Source organism: Stegodyphus dumicola, chromosome 1, assembly GCF_044657685.1.
Source record: "Stegodyphus dumicola isolate Sdum_Otavi_A_Nest chromosome 1, ASM4465768v1".
Taxonomy (NCBI): Eukaryota; Metazoa; Arthropoda; class Arachnida; order Araneae; family Eresidae; genus Stegodyphus; species Stegodyphus dumicola.
The window spans coordinates 167,553,280-167,569,752 of NC_140768.1; the positions used below are offsets into that span (position 1 = coordinate 167,553,280).

Sequence of the window (16,473 nt, forward strand, 5' to 3'; positions counted from 1 at the left end):
CCATGTCTATCAGACCCTCCAATGTTAGAATTCATATTATTGGCACAAAGACCAATAATTTTTTTAATTTTTTTTTTTTTTTTTTTTCAAAACAGGTAGATAAATAGTTGCCGACAATATCAGATGGTTCACTAGGTAAAGATTTAAATTTTGAAATTTTTACTCAACTCCATAACTCCAATCTATAAAGTACTGGAAAAAGTTTTATTTTCTTGCGATCGAACTTATCAATTAACTCTGAAACAAATGAACATTTTTCCAAATCACTGTGAAAAGCTCTTAAAGCATAAGGCACGAAAACATTTAGTATTATTGCGCTTGCCTTCGTTTGTGCACATATACATTTAGGCACAAATGCCACTTGAAGCAGTCTGGACGTACAATCCATAGACCTAAAGTTATGGTTGTGGCAAATAGTATGGTATGCAAAGTACCTTCTACTGCAGCTAATTCTTCCTTATCAAACATTTTCTCCTTTTTTGAAAAAATCTTTAATGACGAGCTACATACAGAGGCAGATTGTTATATTTTATGTTTATTAGTATTTATATGCAATTTAATATCTGTATGTCCACCAGGCTTATTGAAAATTTTGCGATTATGGTTTTTCAATAAACAAGTATTCTTTCCGTAGTTCTTCTTTAGATATACATTTTCTTTACTCAAAAATACCATTACTCAAAAAATAGACTAAAAATTGCATAGACCAAGGTTTCACTGCATAAATTCAGTGATTCTAACATATATACATCTGTAAAGGATAGTTTTAACTAGCATCTGGGGTAGGGGGAACTATTTAATAAACACGAAGCACATTGCTTCAAATACGCGAAGCACGTTGCTTCAAATAGCAGATTTCCTCCAATTCAAATTTGATTTAACATTAAAAAAATTGGAGAAAGTGCAGATCACCCACTGCTTGGCACGTTTTTAAGAATTGCACATACTCGGTATCCATGTACACATCGACCTATTTTCACTTTAAAAAAAAAATCTCAGAATTGCACAAAAATGGCACTGCGCACTCCCTTGATTTTATCTATGTACACATTGACCTATTTTCACTTACAAAGTAAAAGAAAATTGACAAAAATCCAATTGTTTTTACCCTTGTAAAAAGTAAAATTCTTTATGGTATTGACGCATGGGGTGATCGAGCAGGGGAGCTGGTCAAGACAAGGCAGAAATTAGACTCATTGTAGAGGGCCTGGACACTTGCAATTACAAGATCATTTAGAACAGTCCCGACAGAAGCTGTGTGCTTACTGGCTGGTGTTTCGCCTCTCACTACAATTTAAATTTACTTATGACAAATTTTGTCTGAAATGTAATATAAAACAGAAAATGTATAAAGATAAAGCAATTACAAGCGAGGCTTTTTTAGAACATGATTCGAGTTCAAGCCATCCTAACGAATATTATGGTATATCCTACGATAAAGACTATATTTCAGCTGGAGAAATTGAAATTTATACAGATGGATCTGGTTTGCGGAGAGCATCGGCTGTGCCTTTGTTGTATTTTCCCATGGTATTGAAATTGATTATAAAACGTTTACTTTAAAACCAAGAAATTAAGTTTATCAAGCAGAATTGTTGGCAATTAAAATGGCTTTATCCTGGATCAAGAAATTATCTGTGGGGTACTACATTAATTTATACTCTGATGCCTTATCTGCTCTTATGGCGCTCTCCCCCCCTTTCAAAAGAATAATATTGTTAATGAAATTAAGCATATACATTTAGAACTACGAAAGAAGCATATTTTGAACTTACATTGGATCAAAGCTCATGCTGGTCATTATGGGAATGAGAGAGCGGATGCTCTAGTGAAAGAAGCCTCCCTGGGGGTTGGGACCGAAAAGGTTTTTAATCCAGATTTAAGAAAGAAGACATGTACTATAATATATGACAAGCTTATTAGAGACCAGAAAAATTTACGGGATCTCTCTGAAAGAAACAAAAACTATCTAAAATGTTTAAAAATTAGCAAAAAAAAAAAAAAAAAAAAAAAAAAAAAAAAAAGGAATTTTAGGAGATGCAGATGTCAATCAAATTCTCACTGCACATGGAAGGTTTCCTGCTTACTTAAAAAGGTTCCACCTCCAGAGAATGATATATGTAAAGTTTGTAATAAATTTGGTGATTCAAAGCATTTCGTCGAGGACTGTTACCTGACTGAAAGTGTGAGACAAAAATATATATTTGCGAAGTTTGAGAATTTATTTAGTAACTATAAATTGTTTAGAACATTTGCAAGAGATATTATGCAAACTGTGAATGAGAATGAGAATAAGAAGAATATTGGGCTTATCTTTGGAATATGGCAATAGTTTGGCGACATTTTGGTAAGGCGATAAAGGTTACTAGCTAGGACTTTGGCAGTGTACATGGATAAGTCAAGAGTATGTGCAATGTCATTTTTGTGCAATTCTGGGATTTTTTTTAAGTGAAAATAGGTTGACGTGTACATGGATACCGTGTATGTGCAATTTTTAAAAACGCGGCAAGCAGTTTGCGATTCTGCACTTTTGTTCCATAAAAGTTCTAGCATAAGCGTAATTTGGCTAGCAGATTGTTGGAAAAAAATGTTGATTAAAAAAAAAAAAAAAAAAAACAACACATGCCTTTTCTTCGTGAAAACAAAATGGCGTCCAAACAAAAACTAGCAGGTTGCTGTAGCAGGGTTGGTCGCCAAAAAATCGCCGAGTTACCATAATCCAAAGATTAACCGAATATTGGTATCAAGATATAACAAAGCAGAAAATTCATACTGAAAACAGAAATAATTGAGGTAACTTATAAATTTAAGATGAATGTTGATAATATAAAGAAGATTTGAATAATAATAACTAATTGAAAGTAAAACTTATAAAGATTTTAAACTTAAGAAAAAACACATAAATGGAAACGACACATTTATATACTATTTCAGCAAGAGTGTTTGGAATGTATGTATCTACTTTACTTTTTTTTGTTGTTGTTGTTATGCTTTTGTGGCTTGGCCTGTCCCCTCATAGCCATATGGCAGGTTTTGCCTGCTAGTAGGCTGGGGGCCAGTGCTTAGAACTAACTAACTAACCCTTGTAAAAAGTGCCAAACAAATAAGTGGGCGTTTCTGCACTCGGTAAAATCATAGTATGCGGTGCAGCCTTGGAGCAATTTAGAAAATTATCGCCAACACCAAAATGACCTGTTTAACTACTCATCGTATATGTCCCATTTACTGCTCATCATAAAATCGTCCAAAATAGCCAAATCCCTTGTGCACGGATACTAGAATTAAACACTGCACTTTACCGAAAAAATTATGTAATTAAATTCCAAACCTTTCAGAACTACAACTCTTTAAAAAAAAAATAATCCTAATATGTTTTGACAAGGAAAGTTCCTTAAAATTTCTCAATTTGCAGTTTACTGGTTCAAAAAGCACAAAATTTAATGCCTTATTTTATTTTATAATAAAATCTTAATTCATTTTATTTTACAATAAACTCATATGTACACTCAATATGCCATTGTTAATTCTAAAGATTTTCATTATTACTTTATACTATGTCAATCATTTTCAAATACAGTATACACCAAATAGAGAGGGATCAAGTCGTATAAATTCAAACCTTTAACCATATAAATAAATGGCCAACACAGCAACAATAAAGTATAAATATGTAAAACCTATAAAATTATATTTATAGGATCATAAATTAAGCAGAAAATACAAAAATGGCACACGAAACATAAAACACTGGCAGTATTTTTTCTATGACATTTTTATTTCATTTTTTGGTAAAACATATTTATCAGAACTGAATGACTGACAGATGAATAATTTCATTATTCAACATGGTTTATCATAATATCAAGTGCTTTCCTATCAGACTAGCTCTCTCTCCTCCAACTATTAATTTCTAAACTCTCTCTTCATCTACTGTTGTTTCTGTTTCACTTATAACATCATTCACACTCAAGGAATAAAGTGGTAAAATTCCTCAAATTGCAAGTACACACAGCAGTGACTTTTATATTAGTTTTTGTGTTCTGATAATTCTGTAAAACAAATTATTATTTTCAATGCACTGCTTTTTTGGACAAATTTAAATTTATAATTAATTACATATCATACATACAACTATCAGTTCCAATGCCCTGTCAAAAATCTTAGAAAGGTTTCACATTAAAACATGCTTTTCATGTATTTAATTTGCATCTTAATGCATTTTTAATAATTAATAATATAAAGAGCATATAATTACTCTTTTCCTTTAACATATACAACACAGTTTTTATAATTTGTGTATTATCTATGTTTATAATTGAAATATTAAAAGTATAATACATAATTGTTACTCCCCAAAATTTTTTAATTCTAAATTGGCCGGTATTAAGTTAAAGACTGGGAACCACTGCTCTACAGAATGAAATGCAGTCATAAACTGCCCTTTAAGCTCTTAATACTTGGGTACTCAGCATGAATATTATACATAATATTCAACATTAGTATCATTTCAGAAATAATAAAGAACATTAGACATAGTACTCCACTTGTTTGTTATATCAAATTTCAAAACTTTTAAGCTACAGCACATACAAGCTTTTAATGCACATACTTCAAGCACTTTGCATCTGATCTTTTAATGAACTCATTAGTCTATGCAGAGTTACATGTTAATAAGGTGAATTTTGCACATATATTTTTTAAGTGCTAATGTTACTTCATTTAAAATTAGTCAGTGGTATTTATGCAAACAACTGAACATTTACTGGGCCGAAACACTTATGCAATGACAATAAATCTGAAAAAGCTTGAGACTGAACTTTAAAAAACCACAATCGCAGTCCAGATATCACAAAAAACCACAATCGCTGTCCAGATATCACTCGGTCTTACCAATTTGCTACGCAATTTGAAATAAGTTATAAAAACGGATAGTGATGAAAGTAATCAATATGTTAACTTGCAACTTAACAACGTCGATATTAAAATTACATCTCTAAGTTCACGCAATTAGTATATGCACAATTAATATTAATTAAGTATTGCAATTAGTATATACACGATATTAAATGAAATAGAATTACAGTTCAGTCTACTGTATCATCTTTTAACTTCCATGATATTCGCAAACTAGGGATGATAATTTCAAATAAATATCATCAAAATAAACAACAGAATCCGTACGAATACGGTAGCGCAAATAAAATGTTACTGCCTACCTTGGAAATCATACTAGGACTGAATGGAAACACAAATACTCGTCGTTCAGTATTTCAACTGACGAAAAAAAATTGCACGTACTACAACATTTAAACAGAAAACACAAAAGAAAAAGAGCTTCGGTTAACACTCATAACAACAGACTTTAAACCTAACCTTGATTACAAACATAGAACCCCTATCCGCAAACCAGAACTGACTTCCACCTGCATAAACATCGAACGGTGTACTCGACCAGACGCTTCACAGATGCGCGCACGGCAGAATACAGCGGAAACGTTTCACGTGAACAACTGCAATGGATTGGTGTCGAAAGTCACATGATCGTCACCTTGGTAACGTCCATCTATGATAAAACCAAAACGAAAGTTGTTTCTATCGTGAAAAAAAGCACATTAATTAAAAAAAGTTCCTGTATCTTTTCCATTTCAAAATGTGATTAAAATTAGATTAGTAATACTGAGAAAAGGACGATTTACTAGGAACATTCAAGCTATTTTTAACTTATTTTCTTTCCGTAGTATGTGCTAAGAATCATGAATCATGAATTCAAAAGTACATTTACAATTGCCTAAATTAATTGTGAACATATTATTTTATATGATCAGGTTAAAAATATTTCAGAATTTTTAATTTGTTAAGTCTGATAAATATTCGAGGAATTTGACTGTAATTGTTAAAAATAAATTTTAAAATTTCTGCTACGAAGCACAACTCAACTCTTACCGTCAATTCATTACGTAAATAAACAGTTCTACTGTAATGGCTGTTTTCGTGAGGAATGGTTTAATATTAAATCAAATTTACAGATCAGAATTACAGCTTTGTTCTTCATTGAAGCAAAGACTAAGTTTCACTCAGTTGAAATGGGCATCCTCTTACAAAGGTGCTATATAAAAAATTAAGACTTGAGAGAAATCTAGTAATACTTCAGTATAACTCTATGTGCTTAATCCTTCCCTTAAGATGTCTTTTAATTTTAAGCAATATATTGATTACATAAATGGTATTATTTCAGATGTTGAGTTTATAGATAAAGTTTTAGCTTCTTTTTGTTTTACACGATTCAAGCGCACCAAGAATTTTTGCTTTTATTTTTCAGTTGAGCATAGGAATTTAATATATCGCAGTACAACTTGTTAACTGTTTTATGAAAGCACAGTGTGTAATGTTTACATATGTTAGGACAGGTAAGTCTGGCTTTAGTGTAGAATTGGGTGCCCCTTCGATTAGCGACAATGTTTTGTAAAATTTTGGCGATGAAATCTCATTTCTGGTTAGCATGATAGTTTAACTTTGCTTTAGCCTCCTGATTTTTTAAAAAATAAAAATAGGTTGATGTGTACAAGCAGTGCGCAATGCCTACATTGTGCAATTCTGGGATGTTTTTTTGTGCTACTTTGGTAGACGGTTGCACGGATTTTGGCGAGTTTTTGGCAATTTTTCTTTTGGCGAGTAATACGACTTATGGTAAACCCATTGCTGGATAAGTTATTTATGGTAACCGATACTTTGTTGTCATTTTATTTAAAAAATAATGCGTGTTATTATGCATAAATTCCGTGTTTTAAATATTATTTATGGCTTCTAAATATTAAAAATCAATTTAATTTTGCATTTTTATTTGAAATAAAAATTTTATTCTTTATCATATGAAATTTTATGCTGTGGATGATGTAATCAGTGACGTCACCTTACTTTCAAAGTAATTGGTTTTAATATCTATAAATTTAATCTAATGTTTTAAACATTATTTATGGCTGTTAAATATTAAAATGCAATTTAATTTTGCATTTCTTTTTTAAAATGATTTTATTATGTATGATTATTTAAATAATTTTAATTCTAGGCGTGATGTAATCAGCTCTCTGATTGGTTTTAGAATATTTGTGCATTACGGCGCCATTTTAAAATTTAATTCATATCTTCGAATTCCTTCAAAAATGTCTCCTTCAAAGATGAATGTTGTTTTTGATAAGTACCAAGAATTTTTGGTTTCGGAATCAAAAAATTGTCCTTTGAGACCTTATTTTTGCCGCCAAAGATTTATTTATAAATTCTTACAAGGGTCAGAGGAAATTTAGGTTGATCTTTACATTATGGTAACTTGGCGTTTTTTTGGCGAAAATTTGGCGACCAACTCTCCTACAGCAACCCTCTATTTTTTTTCCCCGCCGCCATTTTGTCTTCACGAAGTAAAGACATGTCTCTTTTCTTTTTATCTACTGAACACTTGTTCCAACAATCTACTAGCCGAATTACACTTATGCTAGAAATTTTATCTGCTTAATCATGACAAATATTCACTGCAAAATTGAGAAAAGGTGCACAATACCACACTCCTTACGCGTTTTTCAAAATAACACATACACATAAACCATGTACACGGCGACTTTTTTTCACTTAAAAAAAATCCCAGAATTGCACAAAAATGGCATTGCGCACACTCTTCACTATATCCATGTACACTGCTTTTTTCTCATAAATTAGAAAAATTTCACGAAAATACATGACAATTTTCTAATCTTTAAACCCGGTAAAAAGAACATATATGAAATTACCTGATCGCGAAAAAGTATTTACCCTTTCCAAATATGAACATTTCCACATATAAAATAAATAAAATATCCAAAAACTTTTACCTCTAAATCATCTATTACATTATACACGTCACCAACGAATTCATACCGCAAGCATTACAAATACTTAGTATCAAATATTTAAATTATTTCCATGCACGTTTACTTCAACTTAAACGTGTACCAAATTCCTACAAACATAAAATTCACAAAATAACTATCATTTAATTAAAATATCACTAAACCATGTACACGTCGACTTATTTTTGCTTAAAAAAATCCCAGAATTGCACAAAAATGGCATTGCGCACACTCTTCACTATATCCATGTACACTGCTTTTTTCTCATAAATTAGAAAAATTTCACGAAAATACATGACAATTTTCTCAATCTTTAAACCCGGTAAAAAAAACATATGAAATTACCTGATCGCGAAAAAGTAATGAACATTTCCACATATAAAATATCCAAAAACTTTTAGCTCTAAATCATCTATTACATTATACACGTCACCAACGAATTCATACCGCAACCATTACAAATACTTATTGTCAGATATTTAAATTATTTCCATGCACGTTTACTTCAACTAAAACATATACCAAATTCCTACAAACATAAAATTCACAAAATAACTATCATTTAATTAAAATATAATTAAATTTAAAAACACTACTTAAAATATAAATGAGCACATACATTAAATTAATACATACATAAATACCCATTTCGAATTCACTTTAGTTACGACCATGGGATCCAAAAATTCACGAACACTGTTTCACACAACACAGAATAAAGCCAAATACAAAATTTCCAGATTTTTTCCCGATTTCCCCCCTTTTCCGATTAAAGAACTGTAATTCGTCCATTAATATCACATGACATATCCCATGATCTCTCATTTCCCTCACACAAAATAATGCGTAATCGGAACTGAGTACTGCTCACATTATTACCAAAGTGCCAGGTAGTAACCTTTATCGCCTCCAAAATGTCGCCAAACTACCAGTTACCATATTGTAAAGATCAACTGAAATTTATTTTAAATTTTTGAAGGAAACGTCGCTAATTGTTTCTTCAATGAAGTGCAAAAATGTAGATCACAGATGAAGACCGTTAGAAGAGCCGATTCTGAGACGGCCGTATATGATATTGTGGTCATGTTGGAAGAAATAACCGCTGTAACGGTAAGAAAATTATTAGACATTCCTCCTTTTTTACCAACAATAAACTAATTGCTGTCATTTTAGCTCTAGTGTACGAAGCGTTCTTATTTACTTATTTTAAAGTATTTAATTTAAGTAATATTTTAATTCTTTTAAACGTTGGTATGATGGTTTTTAATTCGATATACAATTTACGTAATATTTTAATCCAATTAAACGTTGGCGCAATGTTTTTATAGTGGTATTTTTATTCTATTTCTATGCTGTATGAAAATAATAATTTAACCTTTCTTTAGTATTTTATACTCGTAGTAAATGTATTTATTCTATATAATATATATATATTATATTCTATATAACGTATTTTAAAGTATTTAAATTTAATAATATTCTAATTCTTTTAAATGTTGGATGATGTTTTTTATTTCGATATTCAATTTCAGTAATATTTTAATCTAATTAAACGTTGGCACAATGTTTTTATAGCGGTGTTTTTATTCTCTTCTTTGCTATATGAAAGTAATAATAACCTTACTTTAGTATTTTATACTTATAGTAAATTTATTTATTTACACTTGCCAGCCATCTTAAAAAACGACATTTTCAACAAAAAAATTAATCCATTATTTCTAACGATATTTTTTTAAAGTTTCGAATACTTTACTAAGTGTAAAGACAGCGTTTTTCAAGATGGCTGACGTTTGTAGAAATCGCGCCAACGTAAATCGCCAAAAATCTGTGCAACCGTCTACCAAAGTAGCACCTGTTTTTTTAAGTGAAAACAGATCGATGTGTACATGGACAGAGTTTATGCAATTCTTTGACTTCTTATTTTGGTTTTGTGTAGCGCCCATCTTGAAATTGTGTCTTTCTGGCGCCGATCTTGGCGTCAAAAAAGAATCGCTAATAAACAAGGGGCACCCAACTGTAAACTTTTACCAGCCTCAGATATATGTAATTATTATTATTGGTTTTCATCCGCAGAGAACCCGTTGGCGCCGTTGCATTTTTACTCGCCAAGCTCGTGGTTCATCGGCGATGAGCCGAGCCGAAAACGTGATATTTTGTAAACGTGATTTTTAGTGCATGTAAATTCAAGTTAGCAGACAAAGCAATATATTAAGCATATGGTAGTAAAAATTCACAGATAATAAGCATGTAGATGTAAAACTAACGGTAAAATCCTAGTATATGGTGCAGCCTTGGTGCAATTTTAAAAATTATCGCCAACACCAAAAATTACCAAAAGAACGTTCTATGTATATATAGTGATAGTACACTATACACTATGGAACTTGGCGAGAAACTTTACGCTGCCATATTACTATCTAAATTTTTTGTGTACATTTTGAACTTTTAGCCTAAAATGTCTCCAAAAACGCAGTTTTCGCACATGCAAAAACTATGTTTTGAACACACAATTTAGCTAAAAATCCGAAACAAAAACAAAAAATTTAGATAGCAAAAACATAAAGTTTCTAACCAAAAATATTTGACAAGAATCCATGTACACAGCGACATGTTTTAACTTAAAAAAACATCTACGAATTGCACAATGTAGGCAACGAACGAATCTACAAACTACGCAGACCTCGCTTTAATAAATTAACATAACAACAATAAATTTCAAAGAATACCATGTACACAGCATCCTGTTTAAACTTAAAAAAAATTCTACAAATTGCACAATTTAGGCAAGGAAGGAATCTACGATCTACGCACTCCTCGCTTTAATAAAATAACATAACAACAATAAATTTCAAATAATACCATGTACACAGCGTTCTGTTTCAACTTTAAAATCATCTACGAATTCTACAGTCTAGACACTAAACAACAAAATAAACTAAAATAAATTTCAAACAATTTAAAAAAACAACAATAACGACAGAAATTCATACTAAAGAACCAATGAACATAACATTCTACAAAATAAGAACAAGGATAAAATAAAATGCACTTACCATGAATTAATGCGTTTTCGAATAGCAGAAATATAAATTTCATACCGCCTTTAACATGCTGCCACGTAATCACTATCGTATTTGCATGACAGCCAGACACACTATCCAGAAAATTTATACTATAGTTCACAAATAAATAAAATCACAAATCCCTACTTCTATCATGCACTGCATTAAAAATAATCTCCCAGACCCTCTTTCCACACTTCCAAATACCCACTACCCCTCAACAAAATAGCCACAATCATATTTCCTTTTGCCGAACTTCAATTCAACAACTACCATTTTATCTTTCCCTCCCATCTTCTCAGACACAGAGGCGAACCAACGAGCTCCAGCGAAAGATTTTTCAACATCAACAGGGTTGCCATAGAACACGCAATCGTGCCAAAAACCAGCGCAGAACACATATCGCCACATTTGGTGAAATTAGGGCGTATATTAGAGTTGTACCTACACTATATACATAGTATACTATGTATAACTATATATACTTTGAATACCCGTTTACTACTTATCGTGTATGTCCCGTTTTTACTGCTCATCATAAAAGTCGCCAAAAAGTAGCCAAATCCCATGTGCCGGTGCAGCCTTGGCATGATTTTGAAAATTATCGCCAACACCTAAAATGATCCACAGAACGTCCCTATATATACTTCAAACTATATACTATGTGTGTATATACATAGTATATACTATATAACTATATATGTTCTCTGAATGACCCATTTACTACTCATCGTATATGTCGCGTTTTTACTGCTCATCATAAAATCGCCAAATGCAGCCAAATCCCGTGTGCACCGGATACTAGGATTAAACCCTAACTTGTTAAACGTGATATACGAAAATTGTATTAAATTCATGTTAACACAGAAAAGAATATATTAAGTATAAGACAATATATAAGCATTTATAACGGAAATAAAAATTCATTTGAAAAATATAAATTAGTATTAATGTACTGAAATTAACCTGTTAAACGTGATAAACAAAAAAAAAAAAAAAAAAAAAAAAAAAAATAATTGTCTTAAATTCCAGTTAACACAGAAAACAATATATTCCTTACACCAGCAGTGGTTTGCTAATTTTATGATGCATCAAACTATTCTGTCATCTTAGATAATCAATAATCTTTTTTATTTCAACTTAATCATCTATTTATGTCACACCTGCCATCATCCTCTGAAAGGTTATTGTTAGAAAAGCATTAACAATATATTATCTTGTTAAAATTTTACGCCAGAAAATTGATTTATTCTCATAATTTTAGATGACAATAACCAATAATAAAAATAAAAGCATTACTTAGTTATTTAAATTGCTGGTTCTTAGAGCTGTTAATAATTAAGAACACAATGTGAACAGCCGTGTTACAAATTAGCATTCACCCCTCCCGCCGTATTTTCTTCCTTTCATCCTGAACCGAGAACCGGCATCTATCTACGTAAATATTTATCTATTCGTTGTTAAAAAATTTAGAAAAAATAAAAATAAATAAGAGAAGAATAATATAAATCTGCAAATGCGAATAACGACAGTGATAATTCAACAAAATGAAAGCAAGAGGAATAGTTGCAAACTTCAAACAAGCGAATAGGATAAATCCACTGAGTTACCAGGTTTCAACTATTATCGCCAAAGTTGGCGATGTTTACATTTACCGGGTTCTCTGTGGAAGTGCTTCCATTATTATTATCATCATCACCTTATTCTTCCGGTGAATGTGTCATGTAGATTGTATAGCCGACTACTGTTCTTGGAAGATCCAGTTTCTATTCTCAAAATATTCAAAATTCAAATACAAAAGCATTAGTTATTCATTTTTTCTGATGTTTTTATGTTATACGACCAGGAGAGTGAAAAATTAATCTCTTTGATATGCTGAATGTCAGATACATAACAATGTCTCATCATATAAATGTTGGTCGATATATATTTGTGGTTAATCTTCGGATTATTGTAACTTGGTAATTTTTTTGCAAAAATTTGGCAACCAACCCTGCTACAGCAACCTGCTAGTTTTTTTTTATGCCATTTTGTTTTTACGAAGTAAAGGCATGTGTTTTTTTTTATTCAACATTTTTTCCCAACAATCTGCTAGCCGAATTACGCTTATGCTAGAACTTTTATGGAACAAAAGTGCTTAATCATGATGAAGATTAGGTGCGAAATTGGGAGAAAGTGCAGAATCGCCCACTGCTTGCCGCGTTTTTAAGAATTGCACATACACAGTATCCATGTACACGTCAACCTATTTTCACTTAAAAAAAACATCCCAGAATTGCACAAAAATGGCATTGTGCACACTCTTGACTTTATCCATGTACACTGCTAAAGTCCTAGCTAGTAACCTTTATCGCCTTACCAAAATGTCGCCAAACTACCAAAATGTTGTTATCATATTCCAAAGATTAGCCCGCTTTGCTCATCAACAACTGTTTGCCAAGACAGTAACCTTTGTAAGGGGGCTTCTCCATCTTCATAAAGGTGCAAATTATCTTCTTATGAAGAACAGTTTTTAACTAGAAGAAAGCTTTGCAGTTGTGTATGATAAAGTAAATAAGAACTCTTATTTACATAACGGTGCCTGAGAATAAAGGTGCTGATGTTTTCATGAAATTTTTTTTATTTTCATTAAAAATTCATCTTTACAAGACTGGGAGTGCTTTTATGCCTAGGCACCCTCGTGAAAGTTTCTGTTTACCGAAGAGTGATCAGTTTGCATAAAGCTATTGGCACTTTTATGACGGGGTACCATTATGAAGATCATTATTATTATCGTAATGGGGTGTTTATGCATGTGCATGGCATGCTGGTATCCATGTACATACATGGATGTTTAATTAACTTTTATATAAAAAAAATTAGTTATGAGTATCTGAACTAATTATGTCGTCAAAGCCTGAGTAGTTGAATGTTATGGAAACTCTATTATGACGTAATTGGTTGCATGATTGCGCTGAATTTTTAAGGGCTTGTTGTGTGTGTTGGTTAGGAAGTACATTGCTTGTTTTCTGGTTTAGATGGTAAAATAGCTGAATGTGGAAGGATTAATTTGAAGTTTCTGTACAATTTGTAAAGAAAGGGGGAAAGAGCATTACTTAACTGGTGTGTAAGTGAAAGTGTACTTAGTAGCCATTATTAGGTGTCCTGTCTGTAGGAAGGAAATGCATATGGTCGATTGCGAGGGATATTTTTTACTCTTATTATGTGAATTTATGTGGCGACGCCAGTATACAGATTCTAGTTCGGATAATTTTAGAAAATTTTTGGATGCTGTTAAGAAATTTTGTTTGACTGAAGACGTGTTAATGCGTAAATAAGGTAAGTGGATATTTCCTTTGTGTAGTGCAAAGATGAATTTCCATTTTTATGTTATTTCATTGTTTGATTTAAAATGTAGTTTATTGAGATTATATATTTTTTTGTTGGCTGCTCCTTTGACTTTTTAAGTGAATATAGTTCAATACATATATATGGAAAATGTCAAAGTAGTGCACAAAGCCTAGTTTGTGCGATTCTCTGATGTTTTTTTAAGTGAAAATAGGTCGAAGAATAAGGGAGTGCATAGTGCCAACTTTGTACAATTCTGAGATTTTTTTAAAAGTGAAAATGGGTTGATATGTACACGTATACTGAGTTTGTGCAGTTCTTTGTCTTGTTATTTTAGCTTTGTGTAGCGGCAAAGCCAAAATAACACGTCGAAGAATTGCACAAACTTGGTATCCATGTACCGTCAAAAATCGCCAATTTTCCCAAGGGGTATCCGTAAATATACTTTTACCCAAATATGTTTTGCATTTTAATAAGTTATTTATCCGTCAAATGGATGAATAAAACTTACCTATAAAAGGATTTTTATTTTTCTGATTCTGGGAAAGATTTCCCAGTGATCGCTTTGAAAACAGAATTAAAGGAGTTTTTTTTTATAGCAATTTTTCAGCATGAAAGTTGCATTTCTGCAGAAAGTTTACACAGATTTCTTTTCTTGTGGGAAAATTCCTTAAACCTATTTTAAGTGTGAACTTAAGATCAGCAGATGTCACAATTAAAAAAAAAAAAAACTGCTTGAACTTAGATTAGAATGGAGGGAATACATATGAAAATGGCGACGTTGCTTGTTAAAACGTATATTATGCCCATGATTGCCTGAAAAAATTGTAATATGCATGGTTGCCAGAGTTCAGCATATTTTGAAAATTAGGCTACTTAGGTGGTTGTGCTAATACTTAAGTATCGGGATGTTTCTAAAGTTCTAGGAATTCAGGTATAATTTTTGTTTTTATTTTGCCAATTTTCATCACTTTTACAACACATTTCTTCAATATAATCCTTATTGAATAAACTTATTCCAAACCATCCTCAAAGAACTCTTCAGTGTTTCCTCTATCCACCTAATTATAGCATGGTTAAATTCTCAAATCAAACAGAACAGTTTCGTAAGTTTTCATACCTGTTTTTCACACAAAGAAAATAATTATGCTTTGCATCTTCCACAGGTGCGAAAACAGTGCTACAGAATTGCACTGTATCAATCAAAAAGCTGAATCAAACTAAACATTATGGTAAAAGTATATTTATGGGTACCCCTTGGTGAAACTTGGCGGTTTTTAGCGGTACATGGATACCGAGTTTGTACAATTCTTTCTTTCTTTCTTTTCTTTTTTTTTTTCCAATGGCAGATTGTGAACAGTTACAGTTTTGTAACAAAGTCCATTAATCTATACTAAGGCCAGATGGGGAGGTCTCTTTATTATGGAGGCACCTAACAGGTGGGCCACCATTGCCTTCTATGAACATTCTTCTTCTCTGAAGAGACGAACAGTTACAACAATGCCTTCTCTGGGATTCGAACCCAGGCCCTTTGGTATCACAGCCAGGCTACCCTAACCACTATACTGTCTGGGTAGCGTTTGTGCAATTTTTTGACTTGTTATTTTGGCTTGTTTAGCACACAGCTACACAAAGTCAAAATAACAAGACAAAAGAATTGCACAAACTCGGTATACATGTACACATCGACCCATTTTTCACAGAATCCCAGAATTGCACAAAGTTGGCATTGCGCACTCCCTTTATCTATATGCACATCGACCTATTTTCACAAACATCAGAGAATTTCACAAACTAGGCTTTGCGCACTACCTTTTTCCATATACATATCAAACTATATTCACTTACAAAGTCAAAATGGCAGCCAACAAAAAATATATAATCTCAATAAACTACATTTTAAATCAAACAATGAAATAACATAAAAAAGGAAATTCATCTTTGCACTACACAAAGGAAATATCCACGTACCTTATTTACAAATTAACAGATCTTCAGTCAAACAAAATTCCTTAACAGCATCCAAAAACTTTCTAAAATTATCTGAACTAGAATCTGTATACTGGCGTCACCACATAAATTCACAAAATAAGAGTCAAAAATATCTTCGCAATTGACCATATGCATTTCCTTCCTACAAACAGAACACCTAATAATGGCTACTAAGTAAACCTTCATTTACACACCAGTCAAGTAATGCTCCTTCC

General features: G+C 31.9%; 2 protein-coding genes across 5 annotated transcripts in view; one reads left to right on the forward strand and one right to left on the reverse strand.

The window, feature by feature from the left end:
- The window catches only part of LOC118205581 (putative E3 ubiquitin-protein ligase RNF144A-B), a 99,735-nt gene extending 94,218 nt beyond the window's left edge, over nt 1-5,517 (reverse strand). Inside the window, exon 1 of one of the 3 annotated variants that reach the window (XM_085823019.1) lies at nt 5,374-5,517. The gene's annotated coding sequence lies outside the window, so the exon portion shown is untranslated. Of the gene's footprint in view, nt 1-1,108; nt 1,301-5,216 lie in introns of those variants that run through there. The other 2 variants (XM_085823016.1, XM_085823020.1) reach the window with 2 other exon arrangements.
- Nucleotides 5,518-5,944: 427 nt separating this feature from the next.
- Nucleotides 5,945-16,473, forward strand: part of LOC118194207 (UPF0389 protein GA21628) — a 32,572-nt gene continuing 22,043 nt past the window's right edge. Inside the window, exon 1 of one of the 2 annotated variants that reach the window (XM_085823027.1) lies at nt 5,945-6,103. In XM_085823027.1, coding sequence (XP_085679153.1) covers nt 5,980-6,103 — 124 coding nt within the window. In that variant the 5' untranslated portion in view covers nt 5,945-5,979. Of the gene's footprint in view, nt 6,104-6,176; nt 6,408-16,473 lie in introns of those variants that run through there. The other variant, XM_085823030.1, reaches the window with a different exon arrangement.